This window comes from Lepisosteus platostomus, chromosome 25 (assembly GCF_059453375.1).
Source record: "Lepisosteus platostomus isolate fLepPlt1 chromosome 25, fLepPlt1.hap1, whole genome shotgun sequence".
Lineage (NCBI taxonomy): Eukaryota > Metazoa > Chordata > Actinopteri > Semionotiformes > Lepisosteidae > Lepisosteus > Lepisosteus platostomus.
In genome coordinates, this window is record NC_142635.1 from 5,421,800 (window position 1) to 5,439,211 (window position 17,412).

A 17,412-nucleotide genomic window follows, 5' to 3' on the forward strand; every position below is an offset into this window, starting at 1 on the left:
AAGGGATTGCTTCTCATTGTTATCATTTGGAATGTGTGGTTATTGATTTTCAGAGTAGTCCAATAGCATCTGTGAAATACACAAATATGTGGACTCATGTAGGGGCTCATGGGTGCCTGCAGCCCAGTACGATGAGGTCAGTCCCCAGGAAATCGCCATAGTGCTGCATGCTTCCCGGATGGGAGGCTGGCCTTTTGGCGTAGGGGGATTCCCAGATGTCTGTGGAGGCGCTGGGAGGTGCCTGAGAGACAGCAAGGCTGCAGACACTACCGTCACACATAAATGGGGAAAGTGTGGCTACTTAAAGAAGTCTTAAAGACAAGAGAAAGTCTCTAACCTCGTTGTAGCAGTTTTTACACTAGGATTGATGACTATGAGTATTATTCATCTTCACTGACGATGCTCTTGTGGGCATTTCTGCTACTACTTTCATCACAAGATCTAATAATATCAATACCTGTTGTAAGGCAGTGTTTTTGTGCACTTTATGCCAATGCTATTATTTCTACTGTTACAGCTGATGCTATTTGATAGTGCCATTAACAGCATTAATATTAATTTGCATTGAATAATGCTTGTTATTTTGTGTTGTCTTACTATAACTGCTATTACTAGCCCTAATCCTCTTACTCCAACTACTGTAACTATATTACTTACTATATATTAACTATAAACTCCACACAGACAGCACCCCAGGAACCGAATCTAGGGCTCCAGCACTGCAGGGCAACAATACTAATCCCTTCATCAGAGTGTCCCCCTATAGTGCTACAGTCATTACCCAACACATAAACATTAGGTGACTGTCCCGTACTAAGTGCATGCACACGAGACTAATTAAAAAAAAAGTTCAAATGTAAAAAAAGAGCAAATGCTTCCCGGAAGATGCAAGAAAAGGCAGTGCCTTATGAGAGCTCAGTTCCTAAGAGTGAAAAAAGCCTGCACATTCAATTTACAAAACAGAGCAGAATTACTACTGTTCATTGCATGGAAACGTGCTCACTCCAGGCTAGGTTGACAGCCCGGTATTTTTCGAGTTAGTTTAGATTTCAGAGAGGATGTCACACGGTTACTGAGTTCTGCATTGCGAGGGGTCACTGGGGTGATATCGCCGAGCTCTGCGTTCTTGCGATTTATGAGTGTGTTTTGAAACTGGTCTCCGCCAAGTCGTTTGGAAAGTGTCACGCCCTCTGCAGCCAGAGGGCGCTCCTTCTCTGTCCTGTCCCTAGTTTCCGGTCTGCTCTCCTTCCGGTCCCTCTCTTTCCCTTGGGCTATATATTTCCGGGTCTTGCACTCTGTCCTCGCTCAGCATTGACGTTCGGATGTCCTGAGACCCGCCTAGCACCAGGGCGCCCCACGTCCGCTCCCTGAGGGCATAGGTTTCTATACGGCATTCCTGAACTCTTTGCACTATGAGCCCGGGCCTTTTTCCCGTCTCGCCGCTACGCATATGGGTCTTTTTCTGCTCTCCTGCTCCCCACGGTTAGTCCCTTTGGACGTCCGTGACAGAATGCTGAGCCACCTAATGACCCCGCGAGCGGCGCTTTTTTTTTTGTCTTGCCGCAGTTTTTTTTTTCTCTGGGCTGTTTTTTTTTCAGTTCCTCTATTCTAATCACTGGATATCACTCCGATCTTCCGTGCCTGTGAGCGGGTCCTGCACCTGGCTTTCCTCGGGTAGATCACTCCGATATCAGTGATTGAATGTTGAGCTGGCTTGCCTATTCTCATTACTGGATATCACTCCGAGCTTCTGTGTCTGGAGCGGGTTCTCGTGCCTGGCTCTTCCTGGTCTGGCTCTCTCCGATATCAGTGATAGAATGGTAAGCTTTCTGCCGTTCCTCCATGCCTTTCGCTGGATATCACTCCGGGCATCTGTGTCTGTGAGCGGGCTTCGGTCTGGCTTTCCTCAGGTTGTCCACTCCGATATCAGCGTTAGTATGCGAACGTGCCCATTTGCCGTTCCTCCATTCTTTTGCTGGATATCATTCCGGGCATCTGTGTCTGTGAGCGGACTTCGGTCTGGCTTTCCTCAGGTTGTCCACTCCGATATCAGCGTTAGAATGTGAACGTGCCATTTGCCCAGTCTGCGGTATTTTTCCCCGGGGTTTTTGTGTTTTTTTTTCTTGTTTTTTGCCTTTTTGTTTTGATTTTTTTCTTCCTGGTTTCCCCTCCTTTTTGGTCCCCCCTGCTCTCTGTGTCTCGGAACTTTGGTTCCTACCTGTTTTTGGTTCCTATCTGTCTTGTGTGGTTTGTCTCCCTGGTCTTTCCCAGGTTTTTGTCTGTTGGGTTTGTGCTTGTGTACTTTTTTGTTTTAAGTCTCCGGAGCTCTTCTCTACCCCCCCTTCCTCCACCCAATAAAGGTGTTTACCCCGGAGGAAGGGGTAGCTCTCAGCCGTGGATTCCCGGAGGTTTCCTTTCAGTTAAATGAGGTTTTTCCTCCCCCCAGTGCTGTGCAGCTTATTTATTTGTATGGGCGTCGGGAGCCGCCCATGAAGGGGGGGGTACTGTCACGCCCTCTGCAGCCAGAGGGCGCTCCTTCTCTGTCCTGTCCCTAGTTTCCGGTCTGCTCTCCTTCCGGTCCCTCTCTTTCCCTTGGGCTATATATTTCCGGGTCTTGCACTCTGTCCTCGCTCAGCATTGACGTTCGGATGTCCTGAGACCCGCCTAGCACCAGGGCGCCCCACGTCCGCTCCCTGAGGGCATAGGTTTCTATACGGCATTCCTGAACTCTTTGCACTATGAGCCCGGGCCTTTTTCCCGTCTCGCCGCTACGCATATGGGTCTTTTTCTGCTCTCCTGCTCCCCACGGTTAGTCCCTTTGGACGTCCGTGACAGAAAGGGGCGTGCCTAAAACAAAAGAACTGATTTGACACCTAAATGTAGAAGGCAGAGCTGTTAGAAAAGTGTGTGAAAGGGTCCTTTAATCCCATAGTCCATACAAGTCCTGAATGCCAGCTGTTAATGATCTTTTATTGGTTTGTGCCAGGTATTTGCAGTATGATTCGTTTGATGTTATCTGGGAATGTATGCATTTTATGTCTGAGGTGTTGTCCTTGTATGTTTTTAGTCCACTTTTAGTGGACAATAAAGTGAATCTAATCTAATCTGATGCATTGAGAAGCTGGAGTAGGTGGCTGCATCAGCATGCATGGGCTACAGAGGAACGGGGACAGGTTTATTCAACGTGCTGGCTGTGGAGCCACACCTGAAGAAGGCTCCCCAGCCCAAACATTGAGTCTCTCCTTTCAGCGGGGAATAAATCTGACCTTTTCCTTTGAAGGGGAACTGCAGTCCCAATTGTTCAGACCGGCTCTTAAATCTCGGCACAGAATAAATTCATTGACAGTAGAGGAACATTTTCCAAATTCTGAATCCAGCACAGAATCGTGAAATTGGTGAAAGTGCTGTAAGTGACGTGAGGCGGCCCTTCCTGCTCACTAGTCCCCGTGCCGACTGATGTACTGGGATGGACGAGCGAATCCGTACAGGTTGTGCAGCAGACGTTTCACCACAAACGTGATCTGCGTGCAGAGATAATAAGCAAGCGGTATTTGTCAGCAAAACCGTTTCGAAATCGAGAGCAATATTTCTAGTGGATTGAAAGAGAGGGATTCACGAGGCTGCTTGTTTACAGCGTAATAGTGAGGCCGCTTCACGTCACCAGAAGTCTGGTCGCCTCGTTCTGAATCGCAGACAATGGCAGCAGTACGGTGCTGCGCGGACCTGGGAAAAGTTTGTCAAATTTGAGATGTAAACTGGAGGTTTTCCACATGACTGCGGACCTTTTGCTTTCATCGTGGTTGGAAATGCACTCATCGGAGCTGAGTCGTTCTCACCCCCAAAATATAACAAAACAGCGTAGCTCCCCTCTGATCGAAAGCATGGCTGCGGTGCATCATAGTGACGATAGTGCTCCTGCCCGTGCCGTGGGTGCGATGCTAACGGCCTGTCCCCGCTGGGGTTTCCCTTGCAGTGCGCAGTGAGGATGCGGGGACCCGGCTGTACTTTGTGAACGCCACCCTCCAGCAGGTGACCTTCTCCAACTCGGTGGGGGTGTCGCTCCCCTGCCCGGCCGGGGGGTCTCCGGCCGCCGCCCTGCGCTGGTACCTGGCCACGGGCGACGACATCTACGATGTGCCGCACATCCGCCACGTGCACGCCAACGGCACGCTGCAGCTGTACCCCTTCCTGCCCTCCGCCTTCAACAGCTTCATCCACGACAACGACTACTTCTGCACCGCCGAGAACAGCGCGGGCAAGATCCGCAGCCCCAGCATCCACGTCAAAGCAGGTGGGAGGGCCGCCGCCGGTCGTGCCGCGGCGAGGCGCTCGCCCTTCACGCGCCACCCCGATCACCGGTGCACTAGCGCGCAATCTGTGTCCTCGTGCCATCCCTGACCTGAGCGATGTCATGGATCCCGTTTGGTGGATCACCATTGTCGTGGTTTCCTCCCACAGTCCCTTTCGATTTCCTGTGGGCAACAGGGTGGCGCCGTGGTGGGCGTTGTCGCCTCGCAGTGCTGGGGCCTTGAGTTCAATTCCTGGGGGATGCTGTCCGTGTGGAGTTTGCATGTTCTCCCTGCGTCACCCACTAGTGTGTTCACCCTCCAGGAAAGGACGGATGGATATTTAAGCTCATTCATTGATACCTCCCACGTTTGAACACTTGATCTAGCTGGTCTCAACCAGTTTCTAGTGATTTGTTTTCAGTTCTAAACAAGAATACCTCTGCTTGAGACCACGCTTCCAACAATACTTGACACAGGAGCAGGGTGCGTAGGACTTCCTTGACGTTAACCAGAGACGTCCTCAGTATTCCTGCCCAACTGAAGTTATTCTAACCTCGCATGACAAGATTCGCATGTGATCTGGCTCACAATTCTTCCAGCAAATTCTCCTAAGGTATCTATTGAACTTGACCTATAACTGTGGGATTTTAAAATAGCTGATCGGAACTTATAAAGGTGAGTTCGTTTTATGTCGGCATAGACCCATATCTTCTCCTTCCTCATTGCTGTGTAAGTGCCAGTCTCGGTCTCGGATCTATACTCTTGTGCTGTTAACTCGGCCTTGTGTCATGTACTGTACTAGGGGACCAGTATCTTCCATGGTTATCTCTAGCTCAGATTCTCTTTAAGAGAACTTCTGAAAGTATCTGTATAGGACTGAATGAGGAAAACCAGATCCATGACTGAAAGCTCAAAACGTACCATGCTTATCAATAAACTGACTCTATGAGCTTAATTCTCTCGTTGCCCCATTAAACATCCATCTAGTTGATTAAGTCTAAAGTCAGGATCCTAAATCTTTCTCTCTTTCCCAAATTACAGATCCTTTTCCAGTGGTAATTTCATTAACAACCCAGGAATTATTCTCTTAATGCATTAAATTATGTCCTAAAGGGCACTGTTGTGAGAAACATATCCTTTCCTTCACTTGTTCGGTTTTGCAGAGAGGCATCACTCAGTCAGGTCATTATGGTCTACACTATTAGACTGAGCCATAATATTAGAGACAAAATAGTACTTCTGCAAATCTGGGCGAGCAAAACCTCCCTTTTCCTTTGTAGACTTCTGAATATTTTGCGTTTTCTTGCATCTGTGGGTCTTTTCCTTCCCCCGCGACCCTAGCTGAGAAGTCTGTCACAAGATTTAAACTTTACAGGAACAGGCTAGTTCCCGAAACAGGAACAATACTCTTGAAAGTATGTTTGATCAGGTAGCCCTTCCGGAGAGCGAGAGAGGTATCCTGTAAGGTCACGCTTTGATATTCTGGCTCATCATGGCACTTGGGTCTACCGAGTGTGTGAGTACTGTAGTACCTAAGTGATTTTTATCCTGATTTCGTTGTTAGTTTGCTTGTAATCTCCAGTGATTGGTCCTTTGATAACCATAATTTCTGATTTTCCTTTGTATAGTTTGGATTCTTGAAAATACTTCATTCCGTGATGATATCCTTAAGGGCAGGAATGCATTTCAATTTAGACTATATTTAATGACATTGTCTGCATACAGAGCCAGCTTGGGTGATTCTACAGCCAGAAGAACTCCTTCTGTGGTCCTCATTGTCTTATTTCTACCTTGTGCTAATAAGATAAGATAAGATCACTTTATTAGCCCTGTACAATTTCTTGAGTTAGGAAATCGTCTTTTCGCATACCCACAGTATGCAGACACACAGACAGGGAGAGAAGCTTGTCTATACTCAAAGTGAAAATCAGTGAAAACAGTACATATACTTGTGTATATACAGTATATGGGAGGTCTCCCATCCAGGAACTGACCAGGCTCACACCTGCTTAGCTTCAGTGGGCTGCCAGCTGGGAGTTGCAGGGTGATATGGCTGCTGGAATGTTTGCCTTGTTTCTGAAAAACTGTAAGGCCTGAATTGATCCAGGTAGGTACCCAATCTCCACTGGCTTAAGCCCAACCAAACCCCTTCGGAACCTCACTGGTATAGCCATCTGTTTTAACAGAAATTTTCTTTTTCATTTATTGGCAAGACATTTATTTTGATTCTGTTTAGATAAAATTTAGTTTTTTGAAAATATACACACTCTATACACTGTATTCATTATGCGCACTGTACAATTCCTAATACCATTTCTGAAGTACTCTATGTCTCCCTGTCAGAATTTGGTTGCTGGTCTGCCTATCCTATATTAGAATACGGGATTCTGTTATTTGCTTTTGGAGTCTGAAAGCTTAAAGATTGGAGGCCTAAGAACACCTTCTTAATAACATTTGTTTGGCAAGTACCACTGCTCTGTCCACACTTTCTGTTATTATCTCTTATAACAGTCTCTTTTCTCCCAATCCTTCGGAGAGCCTGGCTCTCTTATAGCCCTTTGCTTTTCTATATAAAGCAGTAGAAACTAGTTTCCCTCTGTGAAGTGCTTTGGCTGTCTCATCGTATGTATTATTTAAATTACAGTAAATTCTCATTTAAGTCTTAATTTACAAACAGTCCTTGTCTTGTCTTGAGTCTTCGGTTACCATATGGTCTTCCCTCGATCTTATCCGCTATTGAATGTCATGAGCATGATCTAATTAACTCATCCTCCCTATTTCACCGTTTCTTCCTCTAAAGGAACATTTATTTTGTGTAAAGACAAGCTAAAGAGTCTTGAGTTGCTGACGGTCAGGGATTCATTCCACGGTGAAAAGCAGAGGAAAAAAGATGTTTCCTCCTTCTTCTGGTTATTCACTCGGTGGATATTCAGCAGATGGCAATAACTAACAAATACCATCATTCTGTTTGACATTTACCTTTAAATGCAAGATTTTAAATGCATACACACACACACACCCTGGACAGGACACCTGTCCATCACAGGACACACACATCCTGGACAGGACACCAGTCCATCACAGGACACACACACCCTGGACAGGACACCTGTCCATCACAGGACACACACACACTGGACAGGACACCTGTCCATCACAGGACACACACATCCTGGACAGGGCACCAGTCCATCACAGGACACACACACCCTGGACAGGACACCTGTCCATCACAGGACACACACACACCCTGGACAGGACACCTGTCCATCACAGGACACACACACACACACACACCCTGGACAGGACACCTGTCCATCACAGGACACACACACACACACCCTGGACAGGACACCTGTCCATCACAGGACACACACACACACCCTGGACAGGACACCTGTCCATCACAGTACACACACACACCCTGGACAGCACACCAGTCCATCACAGGACACACACAGACACACGGACACACCCACACACACCAGGGCCAATTTGCCTAGAAGCCGATTAACCCTTCAGCATGTCTTTGGACTGTGGGAGGAAACCAGAGCACGCAGAGGAACATGCAAACTCCATGCAGATATCACCCCGGGCATTAACCTCAGGGCCCCAGCACTGCGACAATGCCCTTATCGCACTGTCACAAGGAGCACGCCCCCAAAACAACTGTCCCATTGTACAGTAAGGAGGTAGAAATACTTACCTTCGGTGTGACCACCTGTCATCCCCTGCCACATACACAAGTTTGAGCTCTCTACCATGGCTGTGTTTGTGCCCATGGTTTCGTGTTGGGCGCTGTTGCGGGGGCATGACCTCAGTCACTCTATTCTGCCCTTGCACAGGCAATGATGATTCGGTCCGGAACGGCCGCTCTCTCGCCCAGCCCCAGATTTGCAGCGTTCCTGTCACCCTGCTTGTAGCTGGACTGGTCTCTCACACAGCGCCAGCACTTTGCAGAACGATGCCCAGGGGAGGGGCACACTCTTACACAGGTACACCCACCTCTGGGCTGGAAAGTACCAGGGTGCCGCACTGCACAGCACCCTGGCCTCAGACAGAGTGGGTGCCAGTAGGAGACAGGCTTTAGCGCTAGGTTAGGCCATCGGGTCACCTGGTATTCATGCCATCATTGTGAAAACAGAGGTCAGGATTTGTTGTTATCATAGGAGCAGGCAGCAGGGTGGCGCAGTGGCGAGTATTGCCTGCCTCACAAGCGCTGGGGCCCTGGGTTCAAGTCCTGGGGTGCGGTCTGTGTGGAGTTTGCATGTTCTCCCCTTGTTCTTGTGGGTTTCGTCCCACAGTCCAAAGACATGCTGGTGGGTTAATTGGCTTCTGGGGAATGAGTGTCTGTGCCCTGTGATGGACTGGCGTCCTGTCCAGGGTGTAGCCTGCCGTGCGCCCGTTGCATGCTGGGATAGGCTCCGGCTCCCCTGCGACCCTGTACAGAATGAAGCGGACAGAAAATGGACGAATGGATTATCACAGGAGGGGGTGACATGGTCCTACATTGTCACGGACAGGCGACGCGCGCAGGCGGTGTGCTCTGTCCCTGCCTGGTCGCTGTGGTGACGGGCGTAAACAGCAGGTGGTCAGGCATACCTGAGCCAGGCGTGGGGCTGAGCTTGATCGTGTGTCCCGACACGGGGGTGCTGCTCACCGTTTACACTCTGTCATTAACAGAAAAACGATCTGTCCCTCCCCTCTCTCTCAATTCCATTCAAGGTGCTTTATTAGCATGACCGATGGGAACAATCAGTGTTGCCGAAGCAAAAAAAACAACGAAATTCACATGAAACAAAACAAAAAATAAAAGTAAAATAAAATCTACAGACATTCACACCAAAGGCACATCATAAAATATTTACATATCCCCTCTCCCTCTCTCCTTCATATTAGTGACCCGCACAATCCACAATGTCAACAGCTGTTACCGCAGTCTGCTGAACAGCACACACGTACACACGCTGGCCGGCCGGCTTTGCCCAGGGAAATAATCCGGACCTCAAACTGTTCCAGAAAGACCTGGCACCTAAAGAGGGCCTTCCACACCGGGGCGACGTGTGTGTGAGGGCCTGGGGAGGGGGCGGACCAAAATACCGCGCCGATCGCCGCGGGCGGGCGGGCCAAACGCAAGTTGAAGGCGCGCTCACACAGCACGCTCGGCCCTTGCGGAGCAGTATCCGTCTCCCAATTAACGTCTCCGTGTCCCGTGGGGGTGGGCTCGGCCGCGCCCCTGACAGGAGAGATAAGCGCCTCGCCGCTAATGCCTGTGATTAGCCGCGCGTGTTGTGTGCGTGTCGTGCAGACACTGCTGACAAACAAAGGCAAAATAAATCGGAGCGGCGGTTGTCGTTCGACCATAACCTATAATTGTATTGTTATTCTGGCTCAGTAAATACAACTCCCTTTGTTTCCGCTCTCGTTCTTTACAGCCTTCCTTCTCTTCCCTCGGGCGGAGTTAACCCCTGCTCTCCCGCCCGGCACCGTCCCCCGACCGCCAAGTCCGGGGCTCGCCGGCGGCCTGGGTCTCACCCGTCGGGGGGGGGACGGACGGACAGGCAGGGGCCTTAACTAAAAAAAAAACGCCCAAATCGTCTTTTCTGTGCTTTCACCTCATGAAGTTAAATCAATTAGGAAGTCGGCTTTCAGTCCTCTTTCCAAACGAATTAGGCTGTAGAGTCATTAACTTTTTTTTTTTATACGCGAAGCGGAAGGAGGGGACATCGGACTCCCAGGACCTCGACCGATCTCGGGTTGAGCTCCTGTTGGAGGACGTGTGTTCTTTCGGGAGGACAGTTAGCACACACTGACCGCCTTGCAAGCCACGGACAAACCAACCATCGCTTGCAATGGGCTTTCAGCTCAAGGACATCACCTTTCACAGAGCATGCCAACATACATGAGTAATGGAGTAAAAAAAAAAACTCCAGAATGAACCGTAACGTGTTACTGTTGAGCTTTATTTATTTTATTCCTTTCAGCAAACGTGTCTTACACCATGTTGAACGACTTATTTGACTTGTTTGTGGGGTCCTAGTATCGCTTGCTTCAATATTGTAACTTAAACCTTTGGCGCTTGGCTCCATCACCTTTATCAGAGTTAAGAGCTCCGAGGCGGCTCAGCTGGGGCAGAGAAACGAGGGTCTTTTCAAAGCCACCCACCCTGCACGTTCACCGCGACGTCCGAGTTGGGCGCTAATTGACCTGAGGTCGCTCACACCTGGAGGGGGTGACGTCATCGACGTGGGTACGTCGGAAGGGGGGGAGGGGGGGCACGGCGCATGCGTATTTCGGGCACGAAACGCGGGTTTTCAGAGTGACTTCTGGGAGTGAAGGAAGAGGAGCTCGCCGCGAGACAGCGCGCTTCGAGACTCGAGTTTGGCGCCTTTTCCACCTCCGTACAGTGAAACATTGAATCTGACAAGGTACCGATACCACAGTCCCCCCCCCCTCCACCCACCCACCCAGGCCCGGGAGCAGCGAGTTGAACTCGCCCGTTACACGGCCCTTTCCCGGGAGGAACCCGATACGGGCGGTACCGCGGCCCGTTACCTTAAACGCTGTCGAGTTTCCGCCCGTGTAAGTGAATAATGTATTCGGTTTCGCCGGTGTAAATTATTTAAATTACAGTGACACAGGCCTGTGGTTGAAACTGGAGAGCCCGAGCGTGTTTTTGTCGGTCTCTTAGCAACGACAGACGATAGCCAAGCGTCCGCCGCATTCTAATGACCGCGCGTACGAGCACGGCCCAGTACAGTGTCTATATAAACAGTCGCCTTTCTCTTTTCTCAGGTAATTATCAATTTGGCAGAGCGACCCTTACCGCTAATAACAACAGCCGAAAGCCGGGAATAATTGTCAAGTGCTGCGAATTTTAACCCCCGCGAAGAAACCTGGAAGCTAAGCAGTCAGGCCTCGGCCAGGACGCAGATGGGAGACCAGGGCGACGGACATGATTTATAAAAGAGGATTCGGCGCTCTCCCGCGCTGACGGGTTTATAGGCAAGGTCAACAATACGCCTATTAATAAATAAATGAAGTCGAGAGTGGCTTCTGCAGATGCTGAGGCCAGCTCCTGCCAGACAGAAGTGAGAGTCAAGGTTACGGGTTAAGGGAACTCCAGAGGCCAGATGTGTCATTAGATGAGACCTGAGCAACGGCCCCGTCTGTGTCCTGGTGATCTCTGAACAAACATCTGTTCTCTCCGGAGTCTGTCTGTGCGCGGGTATATTGATTTTAGCAGTAGCCTGCACAGTGTGAATCGTGCTAGCAGTACTTGCAGAGCAAGGTGGGGTCTGTGTGTCCCTGCAGGGGGGGTGGGGGGAGGATTGAACAGTAATTACTGGACTGACAGAGTCGTCTAATATGGGGGTTAGAAATGAGGGAGGTTACCTGATGTAACTGGCTCTGTCGGCAGTCTGCCAGTATCCCCATCACAGGTTAATTCTACCACTCAGACTGGGCACAGGTGCTAATAACTGGCCTGCTGTGAATACTGTCGTGCATAAAGAGGAATAGGTCTGTCCCTTGTGTTGAGGTTTTAGTCACGTTTGAATCCTCCCCATCACACAGCAGGACACATGCACTTTCTGACATTGAATTTGCTCTTGCTCTTGCCCTACGATTCTTTGACATTTTGCACCAGGTTTCAGATGCTGTCTTGTGGAATTCTTCTCAGATTCCTCTCCTAGAGCCTAGACTAGCAGTTGCCTGATCTCTGGTCTCTGAGCCCTGGACAGGCCTGTGCCTGGTCACTGGTCTCTGAGCCCGAAAATGTCACACTTTTTCCCAGCTCATCTTGTGTCCCGTGGGGCTCAAGTCTGCTGACTACATCATCTATGACTGACTGTTGCATTCTCATCTCGCCAGAAAGCTGTTGATACATGAGCAGAATGAGGACATGTGTTGTCCTACTGCAGAGTGGAAGAGTCTGATAAGATCACTTTATTGGCCATATAAAATTCTATTAGGAATCTGTTTTTTTCGCAGACCCCGTCTTGCTCTCCATGAGACACACAGACGGGGAGAGAAGCTGGGGGTCAGAGTGCAGGGTCAGCCATATATACGGCGCCCCTGGAGCAGCTGGGGTTAAGGGCCTTGCTCAGGGGCCCAATGGAGTGGGATTCGAACCGGCAACCTTCCAGCCAAAGGTGCAGATCCTTAGCCAAAGAGCCCAAAAAGGGGACAGGAGCACCCCAGATGGGACTTGAACCCACAATCCCTGGCTTAGGAGGCCAGTGCCTTATCCATTAGGCCACTGGGGCACAGTGAAAGAAAGAAAAGGAAGGAAAAATATGCCTTTGTGCGTTGGTGGTATCAGTTTACCGGACTTGAGTGTTAGCAGGCTTGATGTTCAACGAGTTAAATCACCTGTCACTAATATAACAATCAAAGTCAGTAGTGGGTCTGTCATGGTAAACTTATCAGAATAATGCCGAAAACATCTAATCAAATCTGTTTTCTGTATTTCTCTGAAGCATACATTAAATGTGGACAGAGTGATACATTTCTTTTGATGCTCAGACCGCAGCGTTTGGCAGGAAAAGTGACTTTTGGTCATACAGTAGCATTACAGGGCTTCTCATCCAAAGGCATAAAATATAATTGCAAAGCTACATTTCCTAAAGCATAAACTATTACAGGAGCAACAGCTGTGATAAAAGTAAACTAGTGTAATTTTGCAGTATATTGACAAAGTGTAAACTTGAATTGCTAATCTATGAAAAGGCCTTCTTGCCGCTTAAATTTAGTACATTATAAGAATGAAGTGGTGAGCTGTCTGCTGTCAGACAGTGGCGCTCCGGTAAGGTGGGACAGACTGTGGTGCTGTGGTTTTCTATGCGATGAGAATATTATCTTCTACAGATTTGCTCCCAGTGCAAGAAGGTGACTTTTCCCACCCGGCACAGGGCTTTATTAATGACTGGATTAATCCCATTTTCGGCACAGTTTGGATTATTGCCTTTCGTGCCTGGTTCTGTGTGTGTGTGTGTGTGTGTGTGTGTGTGTGTGTGTGCGCGCGCCTAGTCCCTGATGAACCAGCAGCGCTGCTTCATCATTACCAAGAACACCTTCCTGAGTCAGGTTGCCGTCTGTGAGCCCCGCGTCTCTGCGCCCGTGTGGAGTAAAATCGCGTTGGTGTCGTCGGGCCTGTCGGCTCGCTTGCAGACACTCTCCCTTTAGAGCCGTTTCATTCCCGGGAATTCAAGTGGTAAAGTCAGTATGGCAAAACGATCCCGGAGATGGGATCACGCCTCTTCTCTGTTGGCGTCGCGTGTGTCTATTCTGCCTGCTCTTGTGGCCAGGCGCAGGAGGCCTGTAATGTTTGTGACGGCTTCACAGGCCAGAGAGAGCCTCTCCGCTCATCTGTACAAAGGGCGCTGTGTGCTCTTTCTCGGGCTGTGTGTTTAATCCGCTCAGGGTGGCCGCGTTATTGTCCGCCACTCTGGTTATGCCGAGATGAGATGTGTCAGTCCCATTGTTCAGAACCAATTAAAAAATACAGGAGTAAGACACATTCCCACCCGCCATTTTGTACGAAATATTCGTTCGTTTAACTTACGAGTGACGAGAGTGTGTACAGTATAATAAGATAGTTCTATATAACTGTTAGTTCTGATATTGTCATTTTTTATGCCGTACTGTTGATCACTCAGGGCAGGGTGGTGAGCACTGCTGCCTTGCAGCGCTGGGGCCCTGGGTTCAGTTCCTGGGGTGCTGTCTGGGTGGAGTCTGCATGTCCTCCCCGTGTTCGCATGGGTTTTGTCCACGTGCTCTGGTTTCCTCCCATGGTCTGGTGGGTTAATGGGATTCTGGGTGAACTGGCCCTGGTGTGAGTGTGTGTTTGTGTCTGTGTGTGCCCTGCGATGAACTGGCATCCTGTCCAGTGTGCACCCTGCCTTGTGCCCGGTGCTTCCTGGGATAAGCTCTGGGAGACTGTGACCCTGAGTTGGTTATTGAAACTAAGGTGATGTTTATCATTCATCCCTCTGTGCTCATCTGTATGCCTGTGTGAGTGAGTCTGTGTAGCTCACACTATGATCACCTATATCATGTATTTTGTACTTGCTGAAGAGAAAATAATGCAGGCGTAGGCAACAATACCTTTGCTTTTGTAAACTTAGCTCCCATCTGTATAATTATTTATGAGATGACTTTGTTATTTTTAAGTTGAATGTGTTCATCTTTGCTGTTCAGCTATTTTGAAATTCTCTTGCCGAAGGGTTTCCGCATTCTGAGTGAGCAGCAGCTGATTCAGAGCAGGAAAGGGCAGTTCGCGAGACGGAAACTGGTGGCAAAGGCCAATAACTGAGCCCCCGGCCTTGTGACACACAGGCCTTCACTCTTGCGCTGGTTCAGACCTGCACCAGCATCACAGCAGTGTACAGCAAACCACAGTAGCAAACTTTTGGGCAAATGCCATCCATCTTCTTCTGAATAAAGTAAAGCATGCTTGTTTTGTCTAATGACAAAAACACTGTATCTTAATTAAGGAAATGGCATGAAATTAAGTCCCACTATAATATGAAAGCACATTTTGTGAGTATTTTTAGCTCAGGATTAATTTCCAGGCTTTTGAAGTGGTTAGGTGGCAGTCTGTACACGCATTTAGCCTTGCATTCATACACATGTCTTCTCTTGCTTCTGTTTTTTTTCTTAACCCTGTATCTTCCTTCTTATCTGATCAGTCTGATTAACCATTTCATAGTTTTATCCAGGGAGAGTGTTTACTAATGATGCCAACTGCTGAGGTTTGTCGTTTCCCCTGTAAAATCAGCTTCTGTCAGAAACCACTAAAGGGTGTCTATTTACCTGCCCTCCTGGTGAAATTGTGCCCTGTGGTGAAATTTAGACTGATCTCAAAACAAGCCCAACACGCCTGTCTCCAGAGATCCAAAATCACCCCATTTCTGCAGCAGGGAGATTATCGGCGATGCTTTCAACATCATTTCCATTCATTTCCACTGCGCACGTCACAGCAGAGATGATATTTAAAGTCCTACTGACATTTGTGAGCACGAGGCTGTGCTTGATATATGTTCTTATCAAGGCATGTACCTGGGCAGCACAGTGGTGCAGTGGTGAGCATTATTGCCACGCTAAGCTGGGGCCCTGGGATCGATTCCTGGGGTGCTGTCTGTGTGGAGTTTGCATGTTCTCCTCCTTTGTGTGGGTTTCCTCCAGGAGCTCTGGTTTTGTCCCACAGTCCATAGACAAACTGGGAGGTTTATGGGCTTCTGGGAAACCTGGCCCTGGTGCCTGTGTTCGCCCTGCGATGGGACTGGTGTCCCACCCAGGGTGTACCCTGCCTTGCGCCCGATGCTTGCTGGGATAGACTCCAGCTCCCCTGTGATCCTGGACTGGATCAAGTGGGTTAGAAGATGGATGGATGGACACGCAGCCTAGTGTCCTCGAGTTCGTTTGGCCTCGCGCCTCAGTGACAATTCTTCGAAATGAAGTGTGTGTGGGTGTGGGGGGTGGTGGTGGGGGGGTATGTGTGCAGATGGAAAATGACCTGCGGGTAACGGTGGCCCCTTTCTGATGGATGAGGGCTATGATGGGATCTGCAGCAGCTTGCCGTGTGTCTGTCTCGGAGCTCGGCCTGCGTGACATGTGTGTCTTCTCTCTCTACAGTTTTCAGGGAGCCCTACACAGTGCGGGTGGACGACCAGCGGGCCACGCGGGGAAACGTGGCCGTCTTCAAGTGCCTCATTCTTTCTGCCGTGCAGGAATACATTAGCGTAGTGTCCTGGGAGAAAGACACTGTCTCCATCGTCCCAGGTAGGACCCTGGCTTCCTCTCTCTTTCTCTGGCCGAGATGGGGGGTGGGATGGGTGTGTGTCACACGCGGGGATGGTCGAAGTGTGAGAATCGCCTCTGCCGAAGTGTGCTCGTATTTTGGGAGACGCCGATGCATTTGTGTGCGTGAGAGGATTTAGGGGAGCTGGGCGGGTTGCTATGTGAGCAAGAGGTGATCTTCCGCAATTCTCCCGAGAGAAGGAGCGCTCCGCCCCCGGGCTGCAGTTGTTTCCCCGGTCGTGTCGGCCGGTGGGAGTGACCGTGACGACCGGCGTGTCCGTTCACCAGCGGTGAGTCGGGAAGCAGTCGGTCTGCCGGTCGGTAGCCGGGCAGTCTGTCAGCTGCTGGGTCACTCGGTCGGTCAGCCAGCAATTTGGCCGGATGGGCAGCCAGTCTGTCAGTCTTCGGTAGTCGGCGCACGGGGGTCTCTCAGGCGGGCACGCGGAGCCGGCCTCGCGGGGGGTCTGAAAGGCCGAGGATGTGTACAGCAGAGGATCGGCGTTACGCGGCCTTGGAGAAATGGGAAGGTGTGCCGATCGGGAGAAACTCTGTCCAGATCTGCACGGGTGTCATCTAATGTCACAGACCGCGCGTGCTTTGGGCTTCACTCGCTGTGCAGAATCGGTCAAGGTTTCGATTTCCTCGCTAAGTGGGGGAGAAAAGTGATTCATCCTTGCTGGCTCGCTGGGGACAGTTGTCTCGAGTGTATTGTGACGGGAAATGACTGAGCAGGGATCTTGTGCCAATGTGGAGATCAAGCCCCCGGGCAGATATGAGAGGTGACATGCTGACTCTTCTGGTGTGCTTCTGGTGTGCTGATTTCAGTCTGGACCATGAACGATCTTGACAAAACAGTGTCATTGCCAAAAAGATGTACAAAGGTTTGACATGGAAGAGGCCGGATAATGAACCTGAATCTGTTTTTTCCTGCTTTTTGGAACCGGATTAGTGAATTAATTGCTGTGAGCTGGGTTTGAGGGTCTTTCAGAAGTGTGTGTTTCTCAGAGGGTCTGACATTGCAGCGGCCGGTGATCTTGTTTTAGAGGTGAAACGTTTTGCGCATTTAGCAGTTGGTCAGGAAACTGGACTTTTTCTGTAGCTCTGAGTTGATTTTGATGTTGTCCAGTTTGCCCCCCCCCTCCCCACTCCCCCCATCGTGAAGTTGACTGTGTTGCGTGGGGCCCTCTTGATGTCTCTCGGCGGCTGTGAAAAGTGGGTTTTCACTCTGGGGCTCTTGCAGTAACACAAGGGACGTCACCCCCCTCTGAAATCCGGACAGTGTAGAGATCTGCACAGGCAGATCCGGTGTCTGGGGCCAGTG

The 17,412-nt window shown here is 49.8% G+C and overlaps 1 protein-coding gene and 1 non-coding gene across 4 annotated transcripts in view; one reads left to right on the forward strand and one right to left on the reverse strand.

Moving 5' to 3' along the window:
• dscaml1 (Down syndrome cell adhesion molecule like 1) overlaps nt 1-17,412 on the forward strand; it is a 158,366-nt gene that overhangs the window by 15,475 nt on the left and 125,479 nt on the right. For all 3 annotated transcript variants that reach the window (XM_088619154.1, XM_088619157.1, XM_088619156.1), the window contains exons 2-3: nt 3,974-4,291; nt 15,927-16,073. In XM_088619154.1, the coding sequence (XP_088475280.1) occupies nt 3,974-4,291; nt 15,927-16,073 (465 nt within the window). The remainder of the gene's footprint in view (nt 1-3,973; nt 4,292-15,926; nt 16,074-17,412) is intronic.
• On the reverse strand, nt 12,484-12,556 carry trnar-ccu (transfer RNA arginine (anticodon CCU)). Its single transcript has one exon. It is a non-coding gene; the product is annotated as a tRNA-Arg (tRNA).